Source organism: Coturnix japonica, chromosome 4, assembly GCF_054131305.1.
Source record: "Coturnix japonica strain WE chromosome 4, WE-NBRP24, whole genome shotgun sequence".
In the NCBI taxonomy this organism is placed as follows: domain Eukaryota; kingdom Metazoa; phylum Chordata; class Aves; order Galliformes; family Phasianidae; genus Coturnix; species Coturnix japonica.
This window is the reverse complement of record NC_140666.1, coordinates 19300315-19311724: the sequence shown is the minus strand read 5'-3', so window position 1 is coordinate 19311724 and position 11410 is coordinate 19300315. Positions and strand designations below refer to the sequence as shown.

Below are 11410 nucleotides of genomic sequence, written 5' to 3'. Positions count from 1 at the left end.
TGCTCACAGTTCCTGTTTCCAAGCACTTTTTTTCACTGTCTTCCCCTTTCTGCTGTGACGTGTCTCCTCGCACTGCTCAGCTCCAGGCAGCAGGAAAAGAACAATCGTAAATCCAGCACCAGCTCACCCAGCTCTCCGCCTTTCCTTCAGGTACACAGCCTCTTTTTGCAACCTGGTTCCCTTGTGTTTGCAGAAGGGCCAACAAGCTTGTAGCTCACAAGGGACAGGAAGGTCTTGGGGAAGTTTGCTGCAACTGGGACAAAAGGGCTCATGCGGCTGAGGAGAACCCGGGACAACCTGCTGGGAGGAAAGGGCTTTGTGGAGGTTCAGAGTCAAGTCAGATTGGAGGTGAGGTTGTCAACAACTCAGTGCCACCTGTGACAAGAAGTACAGTGTGTTCCTGTGATTGCAGGGGTGTGATGTCCTGGTGAAGCTGTGACTGGTTTTACACTGTCAGCAGGGCTTTGCCAGCCATTTCACACGTACTCTGCTACAGAAGGGCAATGCCAGATGATATGAACTCAGCATACAAGAGAAAGCCAAGTCCCATTTCCAATCAAGGCAGTCAAACTCCCCATGTCTGCATGCTACTTCCATGAACCTCTGGTATCAGCTTCACACACTGCTTGCTTCTGAAATGAGTCTGAAGGCAAAAAACAAGGCAAAAAAGGTGTCAGTGTCATGGCTTGTTTTCCTATTTTGTGCTTCTTGGTGCTGCCTTTGCGTTAATAGTGTTTATTTTCCATCAATTTATTTCCCTAAGAGGCAGCAGGAGAGTTGCGCTTCCCTTGCACAGGGATGTAAATGGAGAATGTAGCAAGGCTCTCAAAAAAGTGAATTATCTTTTGTGTCAGGATTTGGGGTTTTTTGAGAGAGAGAAATAAATGTAGGTAAGCTGTTAGTGATTTAAAGGAAACTTGACTTCATTGCTATTGTCACAACCCTCCTAGTTTCCACAGCTTGGTTTTCTACAGGTAAAATTGACCAAAACTAAAACAAAATCAAAATTTCTCCTCCCTCAAGTACCTAATCAAGCTGTCAGAACTAAATCCACTTATTTTCCATAGTGTGGTGCAAAGACGTTCCCAGTCTCTGGAGTGGACACCAAGAAAGGGTGGGAGGGAAGTTTAACACACATGGTCTATCCCCAGTGCACACAGGTTTCCTGGGGAGCTCAGCCATAAATGAAGTGATCCAGTTAGTTCTCCAGATGTGGCCCCAGCCAGGGGATCTGACACATCCTTCCAGAGGTAAGGAGTGGTCTGAGGCCCTTCTGAAGCAGAAAATGTAATGCTTCTGTACTTGTGCCACCTGCAGGCCAGAAGAAAAGCCATTTGTACTCCATTCATGGTTCAGTTCACAACTGCCTGGATCGTTTTCCTAAGTAGCTGGATTTTCCTAACCTTCATTTTCTGTGGTTTTGCACTCTGTTCCTAGTTCTGAGAGGATGTCCTGGAAGAGAGTAATGAGTCCACCTCGATGTTTCATCCGGCACCTGGACCACCTTGTGTTGACTGTTAAGAGCATTGAGGACACTGCTGCCTTTTATTCCAAAGTCCTGGGTATGGAGGTGGTGACTTTCAAGGTAACAGGGATGTCAAGCAAGTCTTAGGTCTCTAGGACTTGGAGTTGCAGTCCTGGACTGGTGTGTGGTCCTTGTGATCTAGTGAAGGCTCTGGGTCATTTCTATAGTGTGGGCATGGTAGAACCAGCACAAGATTCAGGCCATTAAGTTCTGAGTCTCAATAGTGTCAAGCTGAGTCAAAGAGAGGTTCAAACCACACTGCAGAAGGAGCCAAAGTGACACCTCTCCCCCCAGAAAAGGAGAAAATCTTACTGAAAAACAATATCTAAGACTGAAGAAGACCACTCAAACTCACAAAAACTCTGGTTTTGATATTTCATAGAATCACAGAATGGTTGGGTTGGAAGGGACCTTAAAGCACACCCAGTTCCAACCCTCTACCATGGACTGGCTTCCCCCACCAGCTCAGGCTGCCCCTGGCCTTGAGCACTTCCAGGGATGAGGTATCCACAATTTCTTTGGGCAGCCTCTCTCAGTGCCTCACCACCCTCTAAGTAAAGTATTTCCTTCTGACATCTAACCTAAATTTCCCCTCTTTTAGTTCAAAGCCATTTCCCCATGTCCTATCATTACAATGCCATGTAAAAAGTTAGTCCCTCTCTTGCTTATAAGCTCCCTTCAAATACTGGAAGGCTGCAATGAGGTGTTCCTGGAGCCTTCTCTTCTCCAGGCTAAACAAATGCAGCTCCCTCAGCCTGTCTTCATAGGAGAAGTGCTCCAGACCTTTGATCATCTTCATGAGCCTTCTCTTAAACCTCTCCAACAGCTCTGAATTGTTCTTGTGCTGAGGGTCCACTGGCAAACCTAAGACAGGATAGTTAAGCTTTTCAGAACAACACTAGTGCATCTCTTGCCTAATCATAGGGCATCTTTTGAACACATCCACTGCACCTTGTTAACTCCAAAACCTATTTCATTGTCTCCTGCTCCATCAGGTCTCTTAAAATCAGTTCCATTCACATTCCAGGTTTGCAGTGAACAATGATTTGTTTTTCGGGTGGGCACAAATAACAACTCACCACCTTGCATTTCCATAGAGCTTGGCACTGAGTTGCTATGTAAGCTTGCAGAAATCTTAATCATCTGCAAAGAGGTGCCCAAACCTCAGTGTCTTCTGACTACCTCAGTTTTGTTCACTCTGTTGTTCTCAAGATGTGCGTTATTTGTGAGGCTGTCTCACAGGCAGGATTCCCAGAACTGAGCACTTGTACCATCAGATCTTGGAAGCAGTTACCTGTGGCCATGGGACTTCACTGGGTCACTGCATCATGAGTGCAAGGCTCATTTTAGAGCCTTGCAGCAGCCACTTCTTGCCTTGAGTTGCCACAGCAAGGGCCCAAAGTTATCAGGGTTACAGCCATGTTCTCGGGACTTTCAAGTCTGAAGGACAGCTGAGGGGACGCTAAAAGCTTCCGTCTCGCTGGAGATTGATTCTTTTCTTTGGGGACAGGGAAATCGCAAAGCTTTACGTTTTGGCAACCAGAAGTTTAACCTGCATGAAGTTGGGAAGGAGTTTGAACCCAAAGCTCGATGCCCAGTTCCTGGCTCTGCAGATATCTGCCTTATCACAGAGGAATCTCTGGACCATCTCCTGGGTCATCTGAAGGTAAGGAAGGCTCAGATTATACACAAATCCTTGTAACCCTGGGAGGCATTAAGCCAGAGCCTCACAAGTGACACTTTCAAGGTCTGTGTTTTGGGGAATGTCAGGATTTTCTCATATTTGCAAGACTGGAATCTTTTACAATTCCCTTGAGGATTGAAAACCTGCTCTTATTTTTCCTCCCAGGCTTGTGGAGTGGCCATTGAAGAAGGTCCCGTAGCCAGGACTGGTGCTGTGGGTCCAATAACATCTGTATACTTCCGAGACCCTGATGAGAATCTGATTGAAGTTTCTAGATACATCACGGATAAGAATGGAGCCAGTGGAGGAGAACCCTAACCACGACCCATTCTCTGCCTGTGTCCCAGCAGGAAGTCTGATGCAGGGGTCAGCATTCATTTTGTAAACATAGAATAAGGCTCAGCTCCCAGCTAGAAATATTGAACTGCATAAACCTTGAGAGCTTTCCCAAGACAAGATCAGCTCTGGCTTGCTTAGCTCTTACCTCTGGATATGAACCATAGAACCACAGAATCATAAAATCCTTAGAGTTGGAAGGGACCTCTGGAGGACACCTAGTCCATCTCCACAGCAATGCACAGATACATCACAGCTAGATCAGGTTGCCCAGGACCTTACCCAACCTCACTTTGAAAGTTTCTAGGCATGGGGAATAAACCACATCACTGGGCAACAGCAATCATTGCTGACTTCTCCCATCCCAAGTGAGCAAAACCATGTCACTTTTCAAGTCCCTGCAAAAATCTAGCTGAGGGAGAAATAGGGTGCTAAGGAGACAGTGGTATCAGGCAAAGAAATTCTAAATTGGCTCCACATTCAGCCCAGCCTGGCTGTCTAGGGCTGTCACTATCTGAGTTTCCTCCTTTCTTTAATTTCTTCAATTATTGAAAAGCATAAAAGAACAAGGAGGGGTTACTTGAGGTTTCTCAAGGAGAGCAGTTCCTCAGCTGGCCACACTGCGGTAGTAATGTTATCATCAAGGAAATAGAGCTGGAAGACAGAGTGAACTTTTCTGACCTCTACCGTCAAAATCACCTCTGAATCAGAAATTATCAGCGAATTGAACTTCTGGGTATATCGTATGAAGCCCACGGTGGAAAAAACCCAAATCCTAATAAACACAGTGCTTCCTGTTACCCAGAACTTGTGTCAATGTCAGTGGCAGGAGAGAAAGCTGCTCGCAGCTCGGATCAAACCGCCGGTGGGAATGAACGACAAGCTTTCCCATGTGATATGGAACTTCAGCCTTTGCTTTGCCCTTGGAGAGCAAGAGGGGACCGCTGAGAACGGGGACCGCTGGGAATGGGGACCTCCGTCCCGGAGCCCCGCGGCCGAGGCCGCTCTCCAGGGTGCTGACGACTTCCAGGAAGCTCCTACCGGCCCCACCTCCCCTGCTCTACAACTTCTCCCTGCCCAGGCTCGTGTTCCAGCACAGCCCCATTCATTTTGGGTCTGAGATTGTCATCAGTGATTGCTTACTAGCAGGTGGCCTTCCTGGCTCTGTGCTGGAAGTGTTTATTTCACTGTGCTTGCGACTGTGGATATGGTTGTGAAGAAAGGTCTCCTTTTCTTAATTTTATTTAAGTGTACTATTTCTTGGAACAGCAATAGAAGGAAGGGTAATGGATCTTTTCTTACATAGCTAAAAGGAGAAGTTATAAATGTTGATTTCATCATATCAATAACTGAATTATCCCTTGTTTCAAACAAACTTGCCCATAGTATCTACAAGCCATTTCTTCTCAGACCGAAGACTGATGACAATCAATGATCTCAGCTTCAGCTCACCCCCTCCAGCCTCTGCCAGCTTCTGTTGCTTTCCCCTTTTATTTCAAAAGCCATTCTATCGTATATGTTTGAATTAAAACTGAAAGACTACATAATGTGGCGTTAGTTTTTTTATGGGAAAAAAAAAAAAGAAAAAGAAAAGAAAAAGAATTCATTTCTTTATTTAGAATGATTCAGAGTGACTATGCTAGACAGTATGAGAGGATTACATTATGAGTGGATTACATCATTTGAGCAAATATTTTCTTCTGGCTAGGAAGTTCTTTGTAGAGTCCACTACTAGCAAGCTAAAAACGAACCAGCCCACATTCCTTTTCTTGTCTGTCTAGTCCCATCTCAGTCCTTTCAGCAGAAGACAGCCCTGAATTTCCCAGCAGGTTCTGTATCTACATCATGATCATACTGGAAACAAGTCCTTTGGATCAGCAATCACAGTATTTGTTTGATGTGCATAGAAAAATTGCATAGTTCTCCATCTTGCTGCTCAGAAAGAACTAAGTGTAAGAATTCTTTCAGTGAATGGTTACTCAGGAGTACAAGTCACAGATTTTACCACAGCCAGAAAGATGATTTAGGGGTTTCCTCTTTATGTTTTCTCCCCTGTCAGGGGAAAGAAACGGGAAATTCCCAGTGTGAGTCACAGCATGCTTGCACCCAAGTGACAATCCAGAGCTGCCCATCTCTTCACTGACTACAAAGATGACCTCTGGAAAGCTAGCTCTGATGGTGCCTGGGTGATCTGTCCACACCCAGGAGGGATGATGTGCCACAGCCCTATGATCACCTTGCAGGAGGTATAGGATATAGATGTAGCACTGATGTAGGATTCCTCAGTGTCTGCATTTCATTCAGATAAGACATAGAGGCTTTAAGAGTCATTTAACCATTCCTTGTACATAGAGGAGTGACAACAACTTCCTAAACACTGGACATATTGGAAGGTTTTGCTGGATGGGAGTTTTTGGCATCTGTAGTCAGCTTTCAGCTACTCAGAAACAACTGAGTCAAATTTAATCTGTGTACTAATTACACAGATACACCTTTTGCCTCATGGACTTCTTTGATACTAACGCATTTACTTTGACTTCAAGGGATAACAACTTTCCTATCACTGGAAAAGAATAGTAAAGCACCAAAGAAAGGAATCAGTTTCTCTGAGATAAATCCCTCATCAAAAACGCATTCCTTCACAGGCTGCAGGCCAGATGGGAGCTATCTGACAGGTTCTCCAGATTGTCCACCATAGTGATGATGGTTTCTACCTTTTCATCTGGAAGCACGTGAGAGGCATTGGATCGAAACTTCTTCAGGAGTGATTCCCTGCTGAGAGGTTTCCTCCAGTGCCCATAGAAAGTGTCACATTTGCCTGTCAGGACATCCCCACTCTTCAGGAGCACTGCCACCTCTCCATACATTTTGTCAAAGTTAGCCGCATTATCTTCAGGGTGCTCCACTACCACTTTGTGGAGCAGTTCCCTCAGCTCCTGCCGATGGATGCTGCTCTCTGTGAAGGAGCTGAGGCCCACTTCTCCATCCAAAAGGGCTGTACAGGCATTGAACTGGAAGGAGTGTCTGGCCTCGTGTTCTGAGTTGGGGAAAGGCCTATTGATGTACTTTGACACTGGGATTTTCAGCACAATGGTACGGATCAAAGAGGGAGAGAAGGACCCCGCATAATTGATGAAGAGGTTCCGAACGGACAAGGCAGCATCCACTACCCAGTGCATCCCCAAGTGGGCTGGGAATCGCTTGAAAGCAATATCTTGCTTCTCCAAGAGGAACTCATGATGATCACTTGGTGCGGACAGTGGTCTGGGTTGATAGATGCTGTAAAAAGCACTGAATCCAGAGCAACCAGAGATATCATCCAGAATAAAAGGGTTAGCTTCCATTCCTCGGGCAGCCAGCAGTGCTGCTTCAAAGCCCAGGCGGGTGGCATTCCCAATATGCAATGGCTTGGCTTGTGTGGCAGCATTTGCCATAGGCGCTCCTGCGAGTGAGGCAGCAATGCCTAAGGCATGGGTGCACTGGGTCAAGCTTAGAGACAGCAGCTTTGCAGTAGCTGCAGCACTGCCCATAGTGCCGACTACTGAAGGAGGGTGGAACCTAAAGGGGAAATTGCAGGTATAAGAATGGAAGTGTCAATGAAAATCAGCCAGTGGAAATCTCTCATGGATCTGTGGCATATGGGGTTCACCTGATTCAATATTTAGCCATATGCAGACTAAGCTTCTGCTTGAAACTTCACTAATCTCAGTCATCTTGGTGGTTATTTTGGGGGAAAGATCACTGAAGGCCACCAAATGAAAATGAGATAAGAGGTACTTCATCAGCCCTGGCAGAATTGGGCTCTGTCTCTCAGCAGAACTTTATCCTCATCTTGAGTTCAGAGGGTCTTGGAGTGGCATTTTAAAACGCTGAACAAGCCCATGAACAGACTCACCAAGCCTCTTCCCATGCTCACTCTTTGTGGCCATATTGAGACTTCAGGGAAATATGGTTGACCTCTGCTACTGTTTGAGACCTGGACATTTTCCCAGGGGGCTTGGTATAGTGGCACTGAGCCTGTAAAGCTATGTGAGCTACCACAGGGTGATAAGCCGCATCCTTATGCTTGGTTTTGTCCCTGAAAATACTACACCATGCTCTAGCTCTTACCACTACTTACCATCAGTCTACTGGGTGAATAAAAAGGTTTACCTTTTGGGGATATTGTGAGCCTCAGTGGAGAAATGCATGAGCCTTCCTTGTACTTCCAGGCCCACATTAAATGCCAGCAGGAAATCCAGGCCATTGGGTTTGGAGTTCAGAGGTAGCATCTGAGAAGCTGCCAGCAGAGCTGGCAGAACAGCCCCTGATGGGTGGGTAGCAGGGTGCCAGGTATCATCAAAATCCATGGAGTGAGTCTGTTGGGCAAAGTAGATAAGAACATGATGGTGGGGTGGGTGAGAGCTGAGGGAATCCTTGCTAATTTCACTGAGGCTACAGCAACTTGCGCCTATCATACAGAGATCCCTATGGTTGCTGGTTATTCCCCTCTAAAAACAGTTTGCAAGACTACAGAGCAAACCATGACTTCTCGGCCTCCATTGTCCCTCCAAGGCACCTAGACATCTTTCTGTAATACTAATTAGTGTTTTGAAGGCACTGCAAAGCAGAGTTTCTCTTGGAAAAGCCTGTCTTACCGCAACACCATTAGTGAAAGCAGCCAGAGTTGGGGATAGCTTCACACCAGGCTTGCCATAGACATTGCTCACGGCAACTGAAGAGTACAGATCCTGTGAAAAGGAGATTTAGATTAGAATCTTGAGTAAAGAAGGGATTGTATGATGCACTCCTGCAAGGCAAAGTCCTACAGTATCCATGACATAAGATCATGGTTGTGCTGATGGGATCAAAGTGGGGACCACAAAAACACACAGCAAAATGAGGCTGCTCCTACCAGGCAATACTTCAGAGCAATATCAAATACATGGGTTGTGCTGCCCACAAGGCCAACACCAATGCTGTCAAGGATCATCCTCTTGCTTCTGTGGCGGACGATCTTGGACAGATGCTCAGGTCGGACTGCATGGATGAAGGAAGCAAAGCTGCTGGTCACAGTCTCCTCTGGAGCACTCCTGGCCACCACTGCAGCACCAAATAGAGAGGAGGGGGTTAAAAGTCTATGGGTCATGGGATGACAGCTCACAGCTCTTCACCTTCTGGTCTCACTGAGATTAACTGAGAGGAAAGACAGGTGGAGAATGCAGGATGTTTTTAATAAACTTGGTCCTATGAGGTAGTGAGGAATCTGGACTCAGCCAGCAAAGTTCCTAAGCCCTATGGACTTACAGAGAAAAATACCTTTGTACATCCTTTCGTTATTCAGCTCAGTATATCAGAGGATTTATAGCCTGTGTTTGAGAAGGGTATTAAACCAGCAGATCACATGAGATTGGTATTCAAAGGGAAGTTTCTCTCCATCTCTGAAAATACCTTTGCTGGTAGGAAGGAACACGTTGAACTTCCCAGGGAAAAGTCAGCATCTGTATTTATGACCTATAAGTTATATCTGGGCAGATAGCACTGACTATTAGCACCTTTGTACCTGGAAGTCACCATTTCCAGATCATTAAAGGTGTTTCATTTCTATGGAAAATATCCAATTTGGAACCATTTTTATTTCAGTGACAAATTGCTTTGTTTTGATGAATTTATAGAACTACAGTTATTGTGATCCACTGCAATTTATAATATCATTATGAGAGCTCACTTGAGAGTAGGAAAACTATACAATTCAGTATAGCTAGTATTTGCAAGATTTCAACTCCATATATGTCTTTATATATTTGTGTGCTGGTAGGGTAGATGCATGTGTACAAATAAAAGACAAATGAAACCAATACATGAAAAAGTCAAGATGAGTGAAGCAAGAAAATAAAACCCCTTTCTTTCAACAGCTTAGAGGAAACATCATCAAAAATCAACAAGTACACATGACACTATATTTTTTAAACAGAATTTTTCCCAATTAGACAAAATGACCATTCCCTAATTTCACTAGGGTGCATTCATTCTTAAATGTCATGCCTACTGACTCACAGTTTGCTTGCAATGGTGTTTGGACTCACCAAGAGCCGGGGAGTCTGAAATCCACTTGTAAACACAGCTGAGAATGTCATCATTGCTGTGACTCACGGAAAGAAATTCACCCCTTGCAGCAGCTCTGCAGAATGGATCACTATAGGAATCTGTACCACTCAGCAGTTTGCAAACCCTTCTGCAGACCAAATCGGTGCCCTCCCTGTGGGCATCTCACACTGCAAATGGGAGCACCAGTGCCCTCAAGGAGGGGGAAACTGTGAACTCCAATTGGATGGGAGAGGCTGAAGGAAAATCTGCCTGAATTGTGCTGCACCCATGAAATGTTGTTTGCTGTTTTACTGTAATCAATTACTCTTTGTCACTGTGGTAATGATATTTTTAACCCGTCAATAAAAGACACCTAATGACAGCAGCGTTTTCACCCTGCTGTGACAGCTCTACTGCAGAACTGAATTAAAAAATAAGATTCTGTTCTAATAAATCTTTCTGAGAGCAAATGGATTTGCATAGGTTATTATTTCTGCTGTCTCAAGCATTTGAAGTGCCACAAATTGCATTTATTTCATTAAGAACTTATTCAAATGGAAGTTAATAAACAACATTTATAACAGACCAAGGGGCTGCGCCGCCCAGCCATGCTTGATTTGTCTGAAGAGGGAAGCTGTATACAGCTGTGAGACACAGAAAGTAATCAGACAATCCCTTAAAGTAATGCTAAGAGCAAGGTCAGATGTGAGAAAGATGTAAGAGCAAACACAGGAGTTAGGAATCTATGCAATGACAGCTACAATTCAAATATCTTCAATTTATGGCCAAAGTGGAAGAATTTGGAAAGTCTGGTTCTCAGCCAGTTAAAGCCTCTATTTAGGCACAAAGCTTGTAATCAACATTTTTATCATTTGTTCTGCTCAGGGCAATAATCACTGTAACAAGACCCCCCTCCCCCAGCATGCATTATCTTCCAAGAATATGGGAGGATTAGCTTATACTTATAGTATACTTAGTAAGTACACAATTATGTTGATATGCTCTTTATAAAAGGACAGGGTTCAGCAGACAGATACAAACCGTGAGCAGCAGTTTTGTGCACTTGCCGGGAGCTTGCCAGGAATTTCTGGGATTTCTAGAGTAAAGACAGAGAAAGATCATTTGTCACCCAAGCTGCCTGAACTGCCTTTAATGGTTGTGCCTCTAACACGGCACTGGAAGACACAGATCAAACGAGCGGATAAAGCTCACTTTCAGAGCTAACAAGTTTAAAGGAGAAAAAAAAAAAAGTATTTTCCAAAGCTCAGCCAGGTGGGGGTGCCAAGAACAGCCAGGGAAATCGAGCAGTGCAGTGCAAGGGGCACGCAGACAAGCAGACCTGCCATGGGATCCTCCTGCAGCCGTGAGCAGGACCAGCTCCGAGTGGGCAGGAGGAGATAGAACCACACAGCACATCCCAAATAGAGCAACCTCACCACGACACCATGAAGAACACATTTGGGATGTATAAAAGAACCAGCCATGGAAGGAAGGGGTTAGTAAATGTGAATAAAGTGCCTGTGAAAACCATCTGGATTTGTTAATATTGGGGCAGGTTCCTATTTAATGCCATGACAATTTTTGACCACTCTGGGAACTGCTCGGAATGTGACAAGACCTCCTTAAAGTGAGAAAGGAAAGATCAGAGATGGATAAGTTTTGTACACAAAATAGTATTTACCTGCAAAGTTAAGAAGACCATTCTGGTGGCTGCTCCCACTGCTTAATGCCCAGCTCTGCGCTGCTCTATTCAAGGGCTGGGAGAGGTGTTCGTCTGAAAGGTGCTTTGGTGTCAGGGT

General features: G+C 45.0%; 2 protein-coding genes across 2 annotated transcripts; one reads left to right on the top strand and one right to left on the bottom strand.

Moving 5' to 3' along the window:
* Positions 1-34: 34 nt before the first annotated feature.
* On the top strand, positions 35-5092 carry GLOD5 (glyoxalase domain containing 5). The gene is made up of 4 exons (XM_015860677.3): positions 35-150; positions 1438-1585; positions 3036-3191; positions 3375-5092. Exons 2-4 carry the CDS (start codon positions 1448-1450, stop codon positions 3525-3527), a joined length of 447 nt encoding a protein of 148 aa, XP_015716163.2. The 5' UTR covers positions 35-150; positions 1438-1447; the 3' UTR covers positions 3528-5092.
* A 42-nt stretch (positions 5093-5134) lies between these two features.
* LOC107312866 (cis-aconitate decarboxylase-like) lies at positions 5135-11405 on the bottom strand. The gene is made up of 6 exons (XM_015860676.3): positions 11293-11405; positions 10653-10707; positions 8440-8627; positions 8183-8275; positions 7698-7903; positions 5135-7103 (listed from the first exon to the last, which is right to left on the bottom strand). The coding sequence occupies exons 1-6, from the start codon at positions 11311-11313 to the stop codon at positions 6185-6187; spliced, it is 1482 nt and encodes a 493-aa protein (XP_015716162.2). The 5' UTR covers positions 11314-11405; the 3' UTR covers positions 5135-6184.
* Between the last annotated feature and the right edge of the window lie 5 nt (positions 11406-11410).